Below are 22,830 nucleotides of genomic sequence, written 5' to 3'. Positions count from 1 at the left end.
TAATATTTAATATTTTTAATTATTTTAAATTTATTTATATTTTATAATATATATAAATAAGTTAAATATATTTATGTTCTCATTATTTTGAATATATTTTATAATATACTTATTTTAAGTTGGTTCATTAATCTAAACGGACAATATTAAGTTAATTGATACCATATAAAATCGGTGTGTTAAGCTATTATGTAAAAATATCGGTTAAGTTTATTAAAATTTCAAAAATTGATTGAATTAATCGTACTTATCAGCAAAAGTTAAAATTTTCTACTTCTGCTTTTGACTAAAAAATAAATTTGCAAAATATTTTTTGTCCCAAAATTATTTTTAAAAACTTAAAACATCTTATTTAAAAATACTTTTAAAAGTAAAACTAAACTCGCCTAATAGTGCAGCGATAAAGCTGATTACCCTATTCATAATGGGGTATTTACAGTGCTTTGTCTTTTGTTTTCTCGTATCTTGTATCAATACCTCCTTACATGAGATAATGAATCTTACTGAATAAAAAGGAACGAAATTTATTGTGTCTCAAAGTCGAATAAAAAGATGAATAGTTTAGTATTTGTCTTCATGTAAAATTGTTGAATTTTTCCACGTCAGAGGCCGTCATGGCTTGAATCGAGCCGGGTTCAGGTGGACTCATGTAAGATATTTGATTAATTTTTAAGCATGGATTTGACTCCATCCGAAAATTAGATTTAGTTCTTTTAACGTAATTTAAGAAAGGTCTGTTCATTTTGATTTTTAGATTAGTTTTTATTTAAAAATAATTTTAAAAAAATATAATACACTTAATGCACTAAAAAATACTAAAATAAAATTTTCCAACATATTAAAAAATATTTATATTAAAAACACTATCATAAATATAATAAATGTTTTATCATATTAAAAACAAAACAAAAACAAAAACAATAAATATTTTATCGTATTAAATGTAAATTTTAAAATTTTATATTTTAGATTGAGTTATTTAGTTGGGTAAAAGCATTTTAAATTTTGGATAATGAATTTAATTGTTATTGAATTAATGATTTAATATAAATATAAATATATATAATTAGTATAATATTTTTATAACATGATATATCCGAATTAAGCTGGGCTGAGTTTAAGTCGAAAAATCTTGTCCAAAACTCAATCCACATAAATAAAATCTTAAATTTTACCTAATTTCATTTTTTGAATCTCTATTTTTATTAAACCCTCTTAATTTTCTTATTTTTCTGCGGTTGCCACTGCCCATTTCACCTCTTGTTTTAAAATTTAATGTACAATAATTATCCTATTGAATAATGGCTAGAGGTGCTCATGGGCCGGGTCGGGCCTAAAAAAATTTTGGCCCGCATCCTAGGCCCTGGCCCTGGCCCGGAATATGGACCTGAGATTTTGTACAGGCTCAGCCCGAGAAAAAATTTCTAAGCCCGAGCCCGGCTCTTTTTTTAATAAAACACTAAAAAATTATTTTTAAAAAAGTATTTTAAAAATATTTTAAAATTTAAAAAATAAATATATATTTATTATATTCGGGCCAGGCCGGGCTCGGGCCAAAAAAGTGAAAACGGGCCTCATTTTTTTGCCCAAACCCATATTTCGGACCTATATTTTTACCCAAACCCTCCCATATTTCAGGCAGGTCGTTGGGCCGGGCCGCCCGGCCCATGAGCACTCTAATAATGGCTATAGGGTAGATGAACTAATTTTGTTCCAAGTATGACGTAAAGTAGATAATAATGATGAAAAAAAAAAATTGACACCTCCTTTTCTCTTAAGTTGAACATAGAGTTCAACCTAATCGCAAGCATATCAATCATACATGACAGTGAAATCTTTGATTAAACCCAAAACAATGTTAACATAAACCTTAAACTCTCTTAATCAAAACATGCCAACTTAACTAAGCAGAGGATATCAGCTGATGATTGGGTTTAATATTCTTTCCACCATTAACAGTATCACAATCGAAGCCACATCCACAAGTAGGGCACTCACTGAAATTATCGACGGCGAAATCAGCGGACGCTACCCCAACTGAGAATTCAAGCTCATCGTCATCACGGGTTACCGACCGGATGCTGAGCCATAAAAAGAGGACCTTGACCTTGATCCCGCTCAAGCTGCTTAGCTTGTCCTTGGATATGACCCCAGTTATTGTAGACTTGTATTTGAGCTCGTAGTTGTCGATTGAATAGCTGCAACTACCGTTCAAATAGACGGAGAACTTGCCGGTGGTTTCGTCTAGCTCGTAGCTTGATACACCTTTGGGAAGGAGACCTATGGGGAAGTCATATTGTTCAAGGACTTCATAAGCGGTAGGTGAATCCTCGCCGGTGGCGGATGAGATCAGAAAGAGAAGAATCAAAGAGAGAAATGCAATTGATGGAATGGGTTTTAGGTGGAGAGACATTTTCCTTTTGACCGTCTGGTTTAAGCTCTAATTCAGGTTCTATGGAGTAATATATACATACACGCACGTGTATGTGATGTGATGGCTACTATTTGGCTACTATACTTGTGTAAAATTAATATGATTTTTACATATTTGTACTTATCATACATAAAAAATTTTAAATGGGTTTGATATCCCAATCATATTAATTTAAGATATTGTCTGCATTAATAAATATTTGATAGTTGAAGGCTTTTTACATAAAACAAATGATTTAAAATTTTGTTCTTTACTCGAACTTGGCATACATGATCTATATGAATAGAATATGAAATATAACGGTTGGGCTATTAAAATATCAATCATAAAAAAGTTACGGAAGTGTGTAAACAGTGCTAATTTTACATTGGTGTAAGTGAATCACTCCCTTATATTTAATATTTATTATTAATTTTGATTAATAGTATATTTTAAAATGAAATACATAATATTTAAGGAATTTGGTTCATAAAATATAAAATTACTTGTGTAAATAGGGTTACCAAAATGTAAGATCACTTAGCAATTAACACATTATTAGGTATATAATATTACCTTGTTTGGATTACTTAAAAACATATTTCTTTAAATTATCATCATAAAATTTGATCACTATTGTTTCCAGCATAAATGTTGAAGCTTATTATATTGTTTATCATAAGGACATGATCAAATTGGTCACTCCATTATTAAATATATCAATTTAATTATTTTATTGTTAAAAAGAATTAAATAAGGTCAAATTGTAACATAGTTAACATTTACGGTTTCACACCCACACTCGACTCGGTTGACGGATCTGAATGCGTAATTACACATTATGTTGCCAAAACAACCTAGATCATCTCAATCCAATTATGAAAGAATCATGTAACACCCCTAACCCGAATCCGTCGTCGGAACAGGGTTACCAAGCATTACCGAAATTTATAAATCAAACAGACAGAAAATGTAAACATTTCATATCATATATCATTCATGTCAAGAACCAATCAAAATCATACATATTGTCCTTTATATGTGCCATCGAGGCTCAAATTACGCATTAGAAACAAATCAGGACTAAATCAAAACTCAGAAAATTTTTCAAAAACATTTAATATTTTCAACATTGCAGGGGATACACGCTCGTGTGCTAGGCCGTGTAAGCATACTGACTTGTAATATTAAGGTGTAGGGGTCACACGGTCAAGCCACACACCCGTGTGCTAGGCTGTGTGAAAAATTTAAGCATACTGACTTATGCAAATTAAAAGATACAGGGGACACACGACCATGTCACCTGGCCGTGTGTCACACACGGTTGAGACACACGCCCATGTCTCTACCCATGTGGACGAAAGTAGACCATTTTACAAGCCATATTTCTCACCCAATTTTGTGTCAACCTACAATCAACTTTGTGCATATCTACAAATCATAATTAGACATAAAAAGAAAGTCAAAATCAAGCTTTAAACATATAATATTGTCACTTACAATCAATATGCTTTTAGGCACATCAAATATCAAATTATAATAGGTATATTCATATTTTCAATATATTCATATGTTAACAAACTTATATGCATATTTGTACCTAAAGTTTACCAAGCTAATTTGCATTATTTCTAACCAAGTCACTTACCTAACAAAACTTACCATTTGATGCCAAAATGTATTTCAAATACTAACATATTTAGTTATATATATACCTTACATATCATGGTACCGATTCATGATCAATTCATTGCATCCCAAAACACATGTATATAAATACACTTTTATCTAACATTTTACCTTTCACCATACAACCATAAACCAAACCACACATCAAACATTTAAGACAAATATGCACCAAACCAATATGTGCCAAAACACAAGCCAAATAAGTGGTTAATATTAACAAAACTCATATAGGCCAACATTAACCAGAATACATATACATGCCATTATAACCAAATCAAAACATTTAAAAGTACCAATAGAATCGAAAGATAGTGTGATATAACTCTGACAAAATTCTAACCTGATCGAGCTTCCGATAATCTAAAAAGTAAAGGAAAACAACTACATAAGCAATGAATGCTTAGTAAGCTCGTATAAACTTTAATCATATTAATTCATTTCAAATATGAAATCTATATGTATCAAGAATAACCCAATATTGATACCACAATACTCATGAAGCTATATTCATCAATTCACAAGGTGAATAAATCCACAGTATCACATATACATATTATCCCAAGCTTAGTAGGATTTTATATAATTTTAACTCTTCCAAATTTCTTTATTTTCATTTGCACTTCTTTACTTTCCGCACTTATTCCATATGCATGACACACAAGTCATAAATATATCATTCAACCATGGCCACAAGCTAGTGCATTTAACCAAAGCCTTTTTCGAATTGACCACATGATAAGTCATTTCATAAGAAATTGCATAATTTAAACCTTACCACTTTTTCATGAGCGCTAGCATATTTTCACTTAAATACTAACCAATTCAATGCATCTTATAAATAATCATATTACCATTCAACCAATAGCTTGGCACTTGCCTAAGCATCAAGCAACAACACTGGTTAGCGTACTTGCTCATATTACATATAAATTCAACATTGATAAACTTATTTTCTCGACATGTCACACTTGAGTCTATTACTCGTCTCAACATACATAATTTCCTTGTATCAACATATCAAAGATAGTCACATATTTACATGTCATGATACATATCATTCTCTTGCCGTTTCTTCATAAACATAAATCATTCATTTCATTATATCAATATTTTATGTATCATCATTTTCATGGATTTCGTGTATATTTATTCGATGAATAGTTCATAATCATGAATATACATAATTATCAGGTAAGTTTCACATGCATGTATTTTCCATGTCATGTTTCAATATATCAAATAAATATCATTTCCATGCATTTTAGGTATATACCGGTAATAGTTCATTTCAAACTCATGTTATCTCATATCAGAACTTTACTCGTTGAATCATTTAAAATATCGATGGATACAAAGGTAGTACACATGAAGTGTATGAATCCGAAATCCGCCAATTCATATTCGGGGGTACTCATTAAAGCACATAATTAGCAAGCACTCTCTCGAGCCATATAACAGGAAGCTCATGTGAGCCATGTAACAGGAAGCTTATCTGGGCTATAACAGGAAACTCATAAGAGTTTAGAACAGAAAGCTCATGTGAGCTTAACGGGTAACTCCGAAAAGCTATTACTAAGAAGCTCCAGATAGCCATATATCAGGAAGTTCAAGCGAGCCATATATCGGGACGCTCATGAGAGCTGCGGTATGTCTACAATACATGCAGGATCAATATCGATCATATAATAGGATGTTCACAAAGAGCTGCGGTATGTCCGCAACACATTTTGGATCAATACCGATCGGGATGCTCGTAGGAACTATGTAACGGGAAGCTCGAGAGGGCTTATAACAAGACGCTCTTTTGAGCTATAGTGTGTCCGCAACATATGCAGGACCACATCCGATACGGGAAATCCTGTATCCATCGAATTTTATTTATTCAAACGAGACTTTATATTTATCAGACATCATCGAATATATGATCAATTTCATATATATGACATTTACACAAATTCAAAAATATAACATTCAATTCAAATATATAAATATAAAAAATTTAGTTACATGAACTTACTTGGCTAAATTGCAGAAATATCAAGATTCAGGGGTATTTTGGTAAATTTCCATTTTCCTCGATTTTCCACCGATCTTAATCTAAATTAATAATTTCATTAAATTTATTAATTTAGACAATAAAAAATTCATTTCCTGCAATTTAGTTATTTTGATATTTTTACAAAATTACCCCTAAAGTTTTACTTTTATTCAATTTAGTCCCTAAACTCAAAACATGCAAATTAACCATTTTAATACAAATTCAAGCTAGCCAAATATTCATGGCATTCAATACAACCCATTTTTCAATAAATTCACAAAAAACTCTTGTATTTTTACCATTTCAACAATTTAGTCCCTAATCGGAAATTCATCAAAATCACTTAATAAAATATTTTAATTAACAAATAATATATCAAATTCATCATTTAACATCAATAATCATATATATTCATTAATGAAAACATCCAAAAACTTTAACAAAATCAAAAACAAAGGTAAGGTTTAGTTAGACTTAATTGTAACAATCTAAAAAACATAAAAATTATTGAAAACTGAGTGAAATTGAACTTACCTGCAGCAAAAATATGAAAACCAGCTTGAGCTCTCCCCCTTCTCTGTTTTTAAACCGAAAATTGGAGAAGGAAAGCCTAGAATGCTTTTTAAATTTCAATTTGTCTTATTTAATTTTAATATAATTACAATTTTACCATTGTTTCTTTTTATTTTATTATTTTTTATTCACATGCCGCCTTATCCATTAATTTAGGCATATTTATCACTTAAGTCTCTCCTTATTTATTAATCAAGCCATTTAGTCACTTTATTATTATAATTAGTAAGTTTTGCACCTTTTTCAATTTAGTCTTTTTAATTAATTAACTGTCAAAACGTTAAAATTTTTTAGCGAAACTTTAATACTACCTTAATGACACTTCGTAAATATTTATAAAAATATTTACGGCTCGGTTTATAAAAATGAGGTCCCGTTACCTCATTTTCTAAAACCACTTAAACTAGAGTTTTATCACTTGAACCTAATAATTCATTATAAGACAAATTATTAATTCAAAAATATTTTTAAAACCATATTTGACTCGTAAATATTAAATAGTAAAATTTATGAGCTTACTCGTCGTATTTGGTGGTCTTGAACCACTGTTTCGGACACCACTAAAAATCGGGCTATTACAAATCAAGCATATATGTAACACCCCTAACCCGTCTCCGTCACCTGATTAGGGTTACGAAACGTTACAGTACAAATCATGACATTTTTCATTAAACAGAAATAAAAATATAAAATAAATGATAACAATCAATAACTTATAAAAATCAGGGTAAAATAAACTTACGGGCCACGACTGTGTGGTCAGGCCGTGTAGAATAACCTAGGCCGTGTGGTTTCACACACGCCCGTGTGGCCAGACCGTGTAATTAACTGTGACCATGTGAAAAGTCATGTACCTAAAAATTAATAAGACACATGGCCGTGTGGCATAGCCCAGGTCGTGTGCACCTTAAAAAGCTTCCAAAGCAAGGCAAAACTTTCATCCAACACTTAGGTTCCAAGCCAAATCAAAATCAACTATTCTCATGCTTCAAAAATACATTTAAACAAGCCTAAAACATGCCAAAACAACAACCTAAGTGCCTAACCAATGTATCCTTATTGACACCATAATTCAATTATGAACCTCAATTCACTTGACACATCAACTAAATTGCATTCAAATTCATAAGTTCATACATAGAACTCATACCAAACTTATCATTTCTTCTTAATCATTCATATTCATTCATACCATGATTCAAACACTTACATAAGGTTTATATCATATGACCAAAACAACTTTATATGAACATATTCACACCAAGATTGAAGGTACATACACAAGTAAGCTTATGCCAAGCTTAAAATATAACATTTGTAATAATTATCTAAACATATACAAAAACACCTATTACATGTCATATAACCCAAAATAAGCGTATCAAAATCTACCAAAATGAATCTGGATAGTGTGATCTTTAAGTTGATCCGATTGCCCGACTCCACAAAACGTTATCTACAAGGAACATAAAAAAATACGAGTAAACTTCACTAGAGCTTAGTAAGTTCAATGGTTAACACAATAAAGCTTACTGAATTAAACATAACAATTTTAATAACAAGATTAAAAGTTAGAGTTTCATGTCAACCACAATCCACAACAGATGAATTTATACTTAAACAAGTACGAGATCATTCATTATCAAGCCACAATGCTATTAGAAGATTCATGAATAATCTTTCAACAATTTGATATCAAGACATTTAACACAAGAAACATTGCCTGATGAACAATATATGGATATGAGTACACAGTTATCCATCCGAAACACGCCAAACGTTCAACTGAGCCAATCCAATCGATAACACGCCTCGACATCAAATGTCTAACCCGTAGGCTAACATCCCTCCGAAAACACACCTGGGCACTAAGTGCCAATCCCGAAGGCTTTACATTGACCCCTGGTAACACGTTAGAATCACTATAATATATCGCGATAGTCCGCAACAAATGTTGGGCTTCGATATATTAAGTGTAAAATCACAGGACAGGAATTATCATCTCATCTCAAATCAATTCCCGTACTACGCACACTATAACCTATTGGCATGCTAATCGTACTCTATCCTACATTCATTCGGCTCAAGAGTTATCATCGCTAATCAGTATTATAAACGATTCACTACTTCAATTCTCATTAATATAACATCTAATATATAGTAAATTGAACATTTGATAATCAATTTTTTCACTCAATATGAAATTTAAAATATATTAAATTAAACTGAACGAACTTACCAGGCCTAAACTATAGAGTTTGCAATAGTTCAGGGACTATTCAACAACTTTCCATTTTCCTCAGTTTTCTACTTGATCTTGATATATAATATAATTTATTTCAATTATTAACCTCAATTTCATATATCATTCAATTTTATACATATAACTTCTTATTTACAATTTTTACATTTGCCCCAAACTTTTACATTTTAATCAGTTTGGTCCTTAAGACCAAAACAAGCTTATTTCTCATAATTAAACTTTAAACCCATTGAACCTAATATTTTACCATTCTAAAAAGCCCTAAATTTTTTATTTATCTAGAAAAACCATGTCTATTTTAGTTTATTTTCGATTTAATCCTTAAACACAAAATTACTAAAAATCACTTTACAAATTTAATCTCATCTAATAATCAAGCTTTCAATAAAATCACATAATATCAAAAGCACTCAAAATCATCAATGATAAATTTTTAAACGTTTATCAATTTCACAAAGTAGTCTCTAAACTGGTTGGATATCAATACCATGATCACGAAAATATAAAATTCATTAGAATCAGATAAGAAACGGGCTTACATGCAATACACCAAATGACCAAGCACTTAAGCTACTCCCAGTTTCTTTCTTCCCATTTTCGGCAAAAACAAAGGAAAGAGATGATAGCATTTGTTTATTTTATTTGATTATAATTTAATTAAATATTTACCACTTTGCCCTTAACTAAATTAACTCCCAGTTTCTTTCTTCCCATTTTCGGCCAAAAAAAAGGAAAGAGATGATAGCCTTTGTTTTTTTTATTTGATTACAATTTAATTAAACATTTACCACTTTGCCCTTAACTAAACCATGTAAAATTAACATTTGCAAACCCAAAATCGTCCATATTCAAGTGTTAGGGTCTAATTTCAACATTAATCCCCACTTTAATTATTTATACTATTATGTTAAAATAAATAAAAAATAAGTAACTTTTTACCTTTTACAATTTAATCATTTTCTTTAATTAACTAACTAAACATCAAAATTACCTAACCAAATTTTAATACACCTATATAATCACTCTATAAATATTTAATAAAAATATTTATGGGCTCGATTATAGAAACGAGGTCTTGATACCTCATTTTCTAAAACCACTTTACTTTAGAGATAACCCACTTGAACTTAATTAATCATTCAATTAACTAAAATTATCAATTCAAAATTGACTATAATACTATATTTGACTTGTAAACATTAAATAATAATATTTACGGACTCTCTCATCAGTTTTGTGGCCTCTAAACCACTATTTCTAACACCACTAAAAAACGGGCTGTTATAATATAAACATGGAAAAATTCAAAACATTTTCAATTACAATTATGATCATGCTTTATCAATGTTTAATGACCACACTTCACAGGTCTTGAGTTTATACGGGGTAAAATAATGAGCGAGGACTCAAATCCAAACTCAAATATAAAAATTCAACTAAATGTCTTGAGACATTGAGGGTCATGTCTTGAAACAAGCTTACCTTGTTTTCTTGTCTTGAGACATTAGGGGTTCATGTCTCGAGACTTTGTGGGTTCATGTCTCGAGACTTTGTGCATTGTGTCTTGAGATAGGCCTTGAGACTCACCTCCCCTATTTTGGACTTTACATTCAATGTTTCTTATATCGAAACATTGGGGTCTAAGTCTTGAGACTTAGCCATTTGTGTCTTGAGCTTGTTCATCATGTCTCGAGACAATTACCCAGAAATGTTGGAAACAAATATTTTATTCTTTACGTTTTAAGAAAATAACCTCATTGTCTCGAAACCAAATGACAATTTCACCTATTATACACATTTTAACACATTCAAATGATTTTCGATATAAGCCTTACCTAGGCTAACATAATACCAATTCATAATACATCAATTTAATGTCTAAAACATATCTAAGACATTCAATAACATAACAGTCAATGTATTATACCTTAACTTGGTTAATTAATCGACTTAATACCTATGAACATGCATATTTGTAATACCCTAGGCAAATCCCACATCGGGAAAGCATGGGAGAGACCTGGGCTATATAAAGGGGTAGAATCACTTAAGTGGTAATATGCCTTTTGGGGTGTATGGGCCCTTCCAAAAACAAAGCTGTGAGGGCCATGTGTGCCCAAAGCGGACAATATCTTACTGGGCTGAGTGTTGGCTATGACATTTAGTGGTATCATAGTCAAGTTCAAAACTCAAACTGTGGATTTTAAACGGGTCTGAATGCATATTTTAAAGAGTACTTTAGAAAAGTATTTTTCTATTAAAATTAAAAATTAAATTTTTAAAAATGCGAGACTCCTGAAGCCGATCTAAAATAAGTATTCTCTATACTTGAAACTTTAGATTATAAAACCTTAGACTATTAAATGATATACTTCTAGATAGTGAAACTCTGATTGAAAATACTTAAGTGATAACATAAAACTTGTTTCTAAAAATTGTCAGATAAAACTCATAAATATTTATCGATAAGTGTCATGAATAACCATAGAGTACGAACTCGTGGTGCACATCGTCGTGCGGCTCAGTGAGAGTCATCTACTGTAACACCCCTATCCTGTCTCTGTTGTCAGATTAGGGTTACAGAGCATTACCAATCAAAATAGAATATTTAACTTCACCACAAAATCGATTATACAATTAAATGCCAATATACATAACAATTAAATCTAACCATGGCAAAAGTACACGTATGGGTCTTTAATCGAGCCTATGGGGCCCTAAAAATAGTTTGGGAACAATCTAAGATTAAAACAAAAAAATTCATAAAATTTTAGAAAAATCTTAAAAATTTTAGAAAATAGAGGTCACATGGCCTTGTGACATAGCTCAAACCGTATGAACATTCGAAGTTATGACACACGACTGTGTTCTAACCAGTGTGTCCGTCAGTATGGGTAGTTGAAATAGGGCCACACGATCGTGTCACAGGCTGTGTGCCAAACCGTGTGCAACATGTTCCTAAACTCAAATTAACATACACGACCGTATGGTGTGATCGTGTGTGGCACACGGCCGTGTACAGCTAAATTACTTCATTATCAAGCCAAAACAACCATTTTAACTTGGACACCAAGACATTCTATTTCTAACAAAAATGACTTATTCAAAATCACATTTAACACATAAAAAACATATCAAATTCATACAACTTTGTGCCAAACCAATGTGTCCTTATTGACACCACAATTGTTAATCATAGACCATTATCATATCATTTAAAATATTACCATCATGCATATGTTATTCAATTAACCATCATGTAACTATTTCCTAGTATTAAACATAAACCATAAGCAAATCTAACATGACCAATACTAGAGCATAGACCATTAAGAAACTCTACTATTTTTAGACCATCAAGGCTACAAAGAGCGTTGAGCTCATGTGCAGGACAATCATAGAGTGGGAGCATAATAGGAATCTCCCATCTCGAATCAACATACTGTATGTTAGCTGAAAAAAATAGCCCTAATCCTTTTTGTGGCAGAAATGACATGGCAAGGGATCCTTGAGGTACAAGATCCTAACACAACTCTAGTGTACTCATTTTCAAAAGTAATATTTTTCTATGAAAATATCTGAAAATGAATAAGAATATTTTCTTTACTAGTAACAACATCTAATCACTTATTCAATCTCTCCTTAACATCAATACCATCTGAAGAGAATTACTCTCAACTGGAATGACAAAAAGCTCTTTTGATGATGGGGTTAGATTCAACACAATCAATCTTATATCCTCGATTTCCTTCTCAATATGTTAAGAAAGAAATGATTTGGTTAAAATTTCATCAAAAAATGCAACTCCAACACAAAAAATTGGTAATGACTCATCTTTATTAGGAACATAATTCTTCTGCACTTTATAAGTAACAACCACAAGAACCATTAAGAGAAATCATGGTGTTATAAGTAACAGCTCGCTTGAAATTTCTATAGTGAGACATGCTTGTTGAATTGAATATATATATATATTGTAACAACCCGGTTTTGACCCTAATCGGAATAGTGGTTTCGGGACCACAAATTCGAATAAAAAAATAATATTTTAATATTATTTCATGTGTTTATTATATGTTAATTTACATGTGTGAAAATTTCGTGAATTAATTTTATTGTTGTGTGCTTAATTTAATAAAAGGACTTAATCGCGTAAAATGTGAAATTTACTAATTAATGTGTAAAGTGCTAACTTGCTAATGCCTTTATAATGTGAAGTCCTTAATAGGAAATTAGGCCATTATTCAAGATAGTGGATGACATTATGCTTATAAATTATAGTTTTTATATTATGTATAAAGGTTATAATAATATATTATATTATAAAGTTAATATATTAAAAGACAAACAAATTAAAAGCCACACTTTTCATCTTATTTTGACCGAAACTAGAGAAAAGAAAAAGAAAGAAACCTAAGCTAGGTTCGGCCATCTTTTGAAGCTTAATTCAAGGTTAGTTTTTGTTCGGTTTTTGATAACTTTTATGTTTTTGAGATCGTTGCTTTGAATACTACCCGACCCATGCTTGAATTTCTGATTTTAATGAATATTTTGAGTTATGCCATTGATGAATATTTGTGCTTTGTGATGTTTGATGATGAATAATGGAAGATATGTCTTAGATTAACATGTTTTATCTTGGGATTTTTGATAAATTTGAGTATTTAGGGCTAAATTGTGAAAATAAATTTTTGAGGGACTAAAATGTGAAATAAATGCAATGTGTGGACTTGTATGAGAACCATGAATATTCGGCCCTTGTGTGGTATGGGCAAATTTTGTGTATTTTGTGTTTTGTGCAAAAAGGACTAAATTGCAAAAAGTGTAAAATGTTAGGGGCAAAATGGTAATTTTCCCATTTATGTATTTTTGGACTTAATTGAATGTTTTGATGAATAAAAAGGTTAAATTTGATTATGTTTAGATCAAGAAACGAAGAAAACGAATTTGGATCGGGGAAAAACGAAAGTAATCGAATAGTCGATCGTGTCCGCTGATATCCGAGGTAAGTCTATTAGCAATTAAAAGTTATTAAGTTAATATTTACACATGTATACTAATTGTATTTTGTGTTGAGCTATATTTAAAAGTATATTGATTGAATAAATTTTGAAGTATGGATGATATTTATATATATAGCATGTTCGAATATACAAGTATAATCTTGTATAGATTTATGGGTTGAAATAAAGGTAAGAAATGTATAAGAGTATAGTTGATATTTGAATAAGCATGTATATGTATATGTATATATAATGCTAGGATATATATACATATATATATATATATATATATATAGTTATTGAAATTAGTTAAAGTATGAATGTTGCATAGGTATAAATTCTTGATTTTAAGCGGAGGTATGTATAATACATATATATGGTACGAATATATATATAAGTGGTTCAAGGTATGTTTCAATTCTTGTGAAATGAATCTAATGTTATGAATTAAAGATATTTATATATTGTTCGAATATATGTGTATATAAATATATAGGGTTTTGAATTGATTGAAGTATGGAAGTTATGAAAATATGTATATGAAGTCTCAATATATATATGTATATAATTGTATAATTTTTTGGAATTGAATTTAAGGTATGAATTATATATTATGGAATAAGTGTGGTTTGAATGGGTATAAACGTATATACAATTATTTGTATTGAGCTAAAAGTATGGATTGTAAGTACAGATATAAGCGAGCTATGGTCCGCCAATTTCTTGAAAGTGTGGTTAATGCTACATGAATTATACGTATATGTTTTAAACATGTGTAATGCCGATGAGAAATTATTCTTGTATTTGTGATATTCGGGTTACGTACCTAGCGGGCTTTATGCCGTGAATTTTTCGGACTTTAAGTCTAGCGAGCTACGTCTTGGTGATCCGAATCGAGTTATAAACCTAGCGGGCTACGTCTTGGTGATCCGAATCGGGCTATAAGCCTAGCGAGCTAAGTGCCGTTGAATCTGCTTTAAATTAAGTGATTCTATGTATTGAGTATAAATATATATGATTTTGTTTATATGAAATGGATAAGTTTATGAACATTGTATCAAGGTGGTTGATGATTATATAATCGTTCGAATATTTGTGAATAGTAAGTATGTATATATATATATCGGTTGTCATGAAATTGTTGGATATATATATGTGTATATATGTATGCATTCGGCATAGGTGGGTATATGTGTAAATGTGCATTCGGCACTTATAGTGGATAAGTATAAAATTATGCTTTTGGTATATGTATTTGAACAATTATATTTAAATGGATCCGATGAAGTGCGAACAATAAGTACTATAGAAATCAAGTATATGCGAGTTAATGATTATGTTAGTAAATTGATTATATGCATATAATGTATATACATTTGTTCGTTTATGTGTATTAGATAAATACACATCCATTTAGATTTAAACAAAATGACTTAATATAGCAATGTTTGATTAGTAATTATTATTGATAATTGTGATTTCAATAAATTTAATTAAAGAATTATATGATTCTTTTATATGTATTTTAGATATGCTATAGACTTACTAAGCTATAAAAGCTTACTTTGTTTGTTTTCGTCCATTTGCTTTTATAGATTTTGGAGACGCGTTACGAGCTCGGGGATCATCAGCATAGTCCATCACACTATCGACTTCTTTTGGTATTTTGTTAAATATTTGAACTCAATCTTATGGCATGTATAGGTTTGAGTACGATGTTAATTACATTTTGATTGTAAATTATAATAGCCATGCGAAAGTAATTAAATTTTTACGTTGTGATCATTTTGGTTTTAAAAATGTTGAATTTGTTCGGTAATGCCTCGTAACCCTAATTTGGCGATGGATACGAGTTAGGGGTGTTACATTTTATTGGTATCAGAGCTACGGTTTAGTCGATTCTTGGACTAACGTAGTATGTATGAGTCTAGCTATACATGCCATATTTTTATACCAAGATAGTGTGATGACTGCTGACGTCTAAAAATGTGTTTTCAGATAGTAATGGATCCCGAACGAGCCGTAGCGATGATGTTGAGAGTATAGCGCTGCTCACTTTGAAGGGACAGAGCCAAGATATTCTTGACCAATCTCGAGTAACCGAAGGAGAGGCTAAACAAGCCTTTTACCAAATGATGAATGATGGTTTACTCAATATGTACGAACTAATCCGGTTGCACAACAACCTCCACCCCGACTAATCCATCTTCGATTCTGTTATACCTCAAGTAAGTGATCCGATGAGATTACTTAAGCCTCCTGCTGACAAAATTCAAAAACACGGGTGAAGAGTTGAGCTCTCGATGATGATGATCTTGAGTGAGTGAATTCGGCTTGATAATACTATTCGAGTGTTTGATGAGTTATCTTGCACCCCTGATGAGTGCTTGAAATGTGCCATATCTTTGCTACGGGACACTGCATATCACTGGTGGAATACACTAGTATCGGTGGTTCCGAAAGAGCGAGTGACACAGGAATTCTTTCGGATCGAGTTAGTAAGAAATACATTAGCGAGATTCATTGATCGAAGCGTAAGGAATTTCTTGAATTGAAGCAGGTCGTATGTGATGTGATGAATATGAACGGAAATTTGTGAGACTCAGTAGATATGCTCGAGAATGTGTTTCGACTGAAGCTATCATGTGTAAAAGATTTGAAGATGGGCTGAATGAAGATATTAAACTGTTAGTTGGTATACTTGAGATAAAAGAGTTTGTAGTACTTGTTGAACGAGCTTGTAAAGCTGAGGAGCTCGGGAAAGAGAAGAGGAAAGCTGATATGAAGCTCGAGATTCTCGTAAAAGATCATTCAAGAATCGTTCCATCGACCTCAAGGAAATCCGAGAGGATCATAGCCGATCTAAAGCTACTGCAGGTTTCTAAGTATGATCAAGATCGACCCCGTGAGTTCACGAGCTACTTGATTGCTAGCGTTGGTAGTGTTCGACAAAATAGATCGAGTGCAAGCATTGTGGGAAATGGCATCCGGAGATTGCGATTACATGATCGGTCTTGCTTTAAGTGCGGTTCAAAGGATCATTTCATTCGAGAGTGTCCAATGGTAGTGAGCAAAACACTTGTGCGAATACCGCATCGAGTAATGTGCGGACGAGGTAGACCGCCGAGGCATTTGAGTAATGTAAGTGGCGGTCGAGAGAAACAAAGGACACGGCGATTCGATCGAGGCTCGTGCACTGCCGAGCATATGCCATCCGTTCTCGGAGGAGGCTTCTTCTCGGATGTTATTCTGGTACTTTCACTCTTTATGATACTAATGTTATTGCATTGATTGATCTGGTTCGACTCATTCTTATGTGTGTGAGACTTTAGTATTCATAAGACTTTGCTGTTGAGTCTCTTGAGTTTGTAATTAAAGTATCGAACCCCCGGGCGGTGTGTTTTGGTTGACAAAGTGTGCAAGAATTGTCCGTTGATGATTCGAGATTTATGTTTTCCTGCTGATTTGATGTTGTTACCATTCGACGAGTTTGATATAATTCTGGGTATGGATTGGTTAACTCTGCATGATGCTATAGTAAACTGCAAATGGAAAACTATTGATCTACTGATGTCGAATGATGAGATTATTCGGATTGAATCTAATGATCTGAATGGTTTACCGACAATAATATCCTCGATGTCGGCTCGTAAGTATGTGAGAAAAGGTTGTGAAGCTTACCTTGCATTTGTTCTTGATAGTAAAGTGACCGAAAAGAAGATTGAATCGTGCGATGGTGTGTGAGTATTCAGACGTGTTTCCCGAAGAATTACCGAGTTTGCCACCTATTCGAGAGGTAGAGTTTGGTATTGAGTTAGTACCAGGGACGACTCCAATTTCGATAGCTCTGCATCGTATGGCACCAATCGAATTAAAAGAATTGAAAGTACAGATTGCAAGAGTTGGTGATAAAGGTTTTGCACGACCGAGTTTCTCTCCTTGGGTGCACCAGTTCTATTTGTGAGAAAGAAAGACGAACGATGAGAATGTGCATTGATTACAAGCAACTCAATAAGGTGACTATAAAGAATAAGTATCCGTTACCACCGATTGATGATTTGTTCGATCGGTTGAAAGGGCTCTGTGTTTTCAAGATAGATCCGAGATCGAGCTACTATCGATTCATGAGTTAAAGACTCTGATGTGCCAAAGACTGCTTTCCGAACGAGGTACGGACATTATGAGTTTCTTGTTATGCCTTTCGGACTTACTAATGCACCTGCTATTTTTATGGATTTGATGAATCGGATCTTTAGGAAGTATCTGGATCGGTTTGTGGTAGTATTTATTAATGACATTTTGATCTACTCTCGTGACGAAAATGAGCATGCCGAACATCTGAGACTTGTGTTACAAACTTTGCGAGATAAGCAGTTGTATGCAAAGTTTAGTAAATGTGAGTTCTGGTTACGTGAAGTGAGTTTTCTGGGACATGTTGTATCAGCATCGGGTATTCGGGTTGATCCGAGTAAAATTTCAGCTATACTTGATTGGAAACCTCCGAGGAATGTTTCGGAAGTTCGAAGCTTTCTGGGGCTCGCTGGTTATTATAGACGGTTCGTGAAAGGGTTCTCTATGATTGCGACCCCGATGACAAAGCTACTACAAAAAGACATTAAACTCGAGTAGTCAGAAAAGTGTCAGAAAAGCTTTGATCAGTTGAAAGTTCTTTTGACCAAGCTCGATCCTAGTTCAAATTTTAATCGGGTAAAGAGTTTGTTATCTATAGTGATGCATCTTTAAATGGTTTGGGCTGTGTTTTGATGCAGAAGGCAAAGTTGTAGCCTATGCCTCGAGACAGTTAAAGCCGCATGAAAAGAACTATCCGACGCATGATCTGGAATTGGCTGCTATTGTATTTGCGTTAAAAATATGGCGCCACTATCTGTTTGGCGAAAAATGTCATGTTTATTCCGATCACAAAAGCCTGAAATATTTGATGACTCAGAAAGATCTGAATTTGAGACAGCGTCGATGGTTAGAATTGCTGAAATATTACGAGCTTGTGATTGACTATCATCCGGGAAAGGCTAATGTTGTTGCTGATGCCCTAAGTCAAAAATCACTTTTTGCTTTGCGTGCAATGAACGCACATATGGTATTGTCGATGATGGTGCGATAGTAGGCGAGTTGAAAGCAAAACCGTTATTTGTTCAACAGTTTGTGAAGCTCGGAAAGTCGATAATGATTTAAGTGCAAAACGAGCTCGGTGTGACTTAGATGTTGATTCGAGTTTTAGTTGATCTTGAGGATTGTTTGAGATTTAGAAACCGATTATGTGTTCGAAAAATTGAGTTAATTCGGATGATTTTGAAGGAAGCTCATAGTAGTCGATTTTCTGCTTCATCCGGTAGTACGAAAATGTATAACGATCTCAAACAAAGACTATTGGTGGCAAGGTATGAAATGAGACATTTCTGACTTTGTTTCGAAATGTTTAATTTGTCAGCAAGTTAAAGCCGAGCATCAGGTACCATCTGGGTTGCTTCAGCCGATCATGATACCTGAATGGAAATGGGATCGAGTCACGATGGATTTTGTATCCGATTTACCGTTGACACCGAGCAAGAAAGATGCAATCTGGGTTATTGTTGATAGGTTGACAAAATCGACACACTTTATTCCGATTAAATGATTTTTCGCTTCGATAAACTTGCGGAATTGTATATTTCATAAATTGTGAGGTTGCATGGTGTACCTATTTCTATTGTTTCGCATGAGATCCGAGATTCACATCGCGATTTTGGAAGAAACTACAAGATGCTTTAGGTACGAAACTACATTTTAGCACAGCTTTCCATCCGCAGACAGATGGTCAATCTGAACGAATCATTCAGATACTTGAGGATATGTTGAGATGTTGCATTCTCGAATTTGAAGGTACGTGGGAACGATACTTACCTTTGATTGAATTTGCTTATAATAATAGCTTTCAATCTAGTATCAAAATGGCACCTTATGAGGCTTTGTACGGTCGTAAATGTCGTACACCACTATATTGGACCGAGCTCAGTGAAAATAAGATACACGGGGTTGATTTGATTAAAGAGACCGAACAGAAAGTGAAAGTGATTCGATATCAAATCGAGATCGGATCGTCAGAAATCTTATGCGGATTTGAAAAGAAAGGATATAGAAATTCAGATCGGGGATAAAGTGTTTTTAAAAGTCTCACCATGGAAGAAAATACTCAGATTCGGTCGTAAAGGCAAATTGAGTCCGAGATTCATTGGACCGTATGAGATTATAGAGCGTGTTGGATCAGTTGCTTATAGATTGATGTTACCGCTTTGAGTTAGAAAAGATTCATAACGTGTTCCATGTTTCGATGCTCGTGATACCGATCGATCCTTCACATGTGATTAGTCCGACGGAGATTGAAATTAACTCTGATATGACATATGAAGAAGAACCGATTAGCATTCTGGCTCGTGAGATCAAAGAATTACGAAATAAGAAAATTCCGTTAGTTAAAGTATTGTGGCATAAACACGGGGTCGAAGAAGCAACTTGGGAGTCAGAAGATACAATGAAAGAGCGTTATCCAAACCTATTCACCGGTAAGAATTTTCGGGGACGAAAATCCCTAAAGGGGGGAGAGTTGTAACAACCCGCTTTGACCCTAATCGGAATAGTGGTTTCGGGACCACAAATCTGAATAAAAAAATAATATTTTAATATTATTTCATGTGTTTATTATATGTTAATTTACATGTGTGAAAATTTCGTGAATTAATTTTATTGTTGTGTGCTTAATTTAATAAAAGGACTTAATCACGTAAAATGTGAAATTTACTAATTAATGTGTAAAGTGCTAACTTGCTAATGCCTTTATAATGTGAAGTCCTTAATAGGAAATTAGGCCATTATTCAAGATAGTGGATGACATTATGCTTATAAATTATAGTTTTTATATTATGTATAAAGGTTATAATAATATATTATATTATAAAGTTAATATATTAAAAGACAAACAAATTAAAAGCCACACTTTTCATCTTATTTTGACCGAAACTAGAGAAAAGAAAAGAAAGAAACCTAAGCTAGGTTCGCCATCTTTTGAAGCTTAATTCAAGGTTAGTTTTTGTTCGGTTTTGATAACTTTTACGTTTTGAGATCGTTGCTTTGAATACTACCCGACCCATGCTTGAATTTCTGATTTTAATGAATATTTTGAGTTATGCCATTGATGAATATTTGTGCTTTGTGATGTTTGATGATGAATAATGGAAGATATGTCTTAGATTAACATGTTTTGTCTTGGGATTTTGATAAATTTGAGTATTTAGGGCTAAATTGTGAAAATAAATTTTGAGGGACTAAAATGTGAAATAAATGCAATGTGTGGACTTGTATGAGAACCATGAATATTCGCCCTTGTGTGGTATGGGCAAATTTTGTGTATTTTGTGTTTTGTGCAAAAGGACTAAATTGCAAAAGTGTAAAATGTTAGGGCAAAATGGTAATTTTCCCATTTATGTATTTTGGACTTAATTGAATGTTTTGATGAATAAAAGGTTAAATTTGATTATGTTTAGATCAAGAAACGAAGAAAACGAATTTGGATCGGGAAAAGCGAAAGTAATCGAATAGTCGATCGTGTCCGTGATATCCGAGGTAAGTCTATTAGCAATTAAAAGTTATTAAGTTAATATTTACACATGTATACTAATTGTATTTTGTGTTGAGCTATATTTAAAAGTATATTGATTGAATAAATTTTGAAGTATGGATGATATTTATATATATAGCATGTTCGAATATACAAGTATAATCTTGTATAGATTTATGGGTTGAAATAAAGGTAAGAAATGTATAAGAGTATAGTTGATATTTGAATAAGCATGTATATGTATATGTATATATAATGCTAGGATATATATACACATATATATATATTATTGAAATTAGTTAAAGTATGAATGTTGCATAGGTATAAATTCTTGATTTTAAGCGGAGGTATGTATAATACATATATATGGTACGAATATATATATAAGTGGTTCAAGGTATGTTTCAATTCTTGTGAAATGAATCTAATGTTATGAATTAAAGATATTTATATATTGTTCGAATATATGTATATAAATATATAGGGTTTTGAATTGATTGAAGTATGGAAGTTATGAAAATATGTATATGAAGTCTCAATATATATATATGTATATAATTGTATAATTTTTTTTGGAATTGAATTTAAGGTATGAATTATATATTATGGAATAAGTGTGGTTTGAATGGGTATAAACGTATATACAATTATTTGTATTGAGCTAAAAGTATGGATTGTAAGTACAGATATAACTGAGCTATGGTCTGCCAATTTCTTGAAAGTGTGGTTAATGCTACATGAATTATACGTATATGTTTTAAACATGTGTAATGCCAGTATGAGAAATTATTCTTGTATTTGTGATATTCAGGTTCTGTACCTAGCAGGCTTTATGCCAGTGAATTTTTCAGACTTTAAGTCTAGCAGGCTACGTGCCGGTGATCTGAATCAGGTTATAAACCTAGCAGGCTACGTGCCGGTGATCTGAATCAGGCTATAAGCCTAGCAGGCTAAGTGCCGTTGAATCTGTTTAAATTAAGTGATTCTATGTATTGAGTATAAATATATATGATTTTGTTTATATGAAATGGATAAGTTTATGAACATTGTATCAATGTGGTTGATGATTATATAATCGTTCGAATATTTGTGAATAGTAAGTATGTATATATATATATCGGTTGTCATGAAATTGTTGGATATATATATATGTGTATATATGTATGCATTCGGCATAGGTGGGTATAGGTGTAAATGTGCATTCGGCACTTATAGTGGATAAGTATAAAAATTATGCTT

At 32.3% G+C, this 22,830-nt stretch overlaps 1 protein-coding gene and 1 long non-coding RNA gene across 2 annotated transcripts; one reads left to right on the top strand and one right to left on the bottom strand.

The window, feature by feature from the left end:
• Positions 1–1,812: 1,812 nt before the first annotated feature.
• On the bottom strand, positions 1,813–2,453 carry LOC105764107 (hypothetical protein). Its single transcript, XM_012582573.2, has one exon. The coding sequence runs from the start codon at positions 2,411–2,413 to the stop codon at positions 1,904–1,906; it is 510 nt and encodes a 169-aa protein (XP_012438027.1). The 5' UTR covers positions 2,414–2,453; the 3' UTR covers positions 1,813–1,903.
• Positions 2,454–13,174: 10,721 nt separating this feature from the next.
• LOC128035594 (uncharacterized) lies at positions 13,175–22,685 on the top strand. Its single transcript, XR_008192091.1, has 3 exons — positions 13,175–13,428; positions 13,901–13,981; positions 22,403–22,685. It is a non-coding gene; the product is annotated as an uncharacterized LOC128035594 (long non-coding RNA).
• Positions 22,686–22,830: the final 145 nt, after the last annotated feature.

The sequence above is a fragment of the Gossypium raimondii genome, chromosome 12 (genome assembly GCF_025698545.1).
Source record: "Gossypium raimondii isolate GPD5lz chromosome 12, ASM2569854v1, whole genome shotgun sequence".
Classification (NCBI taxonomy): Eukaryota; Viridiplantae; Streptophyta; class Magnoliopsida; order Malvales; family Malvaceae; genus Gossypium; species Gossypium raimondii.
The sequence above is the reverse complement of the archived record's forward strand: the minus strand, read 5'-3'. Positions and strand labels throughout refer to the sequence as shown.

What these genes read in the sequence shown, in the direction of transcription:
- LOC105764107 (XM_012582573.2), bottom strand. Translation starts at nt 2,413, where the DNA reads ATGTCTCTCCACCTAAAACCCATTCCATCAATTGCATTTCTCTCTTTG.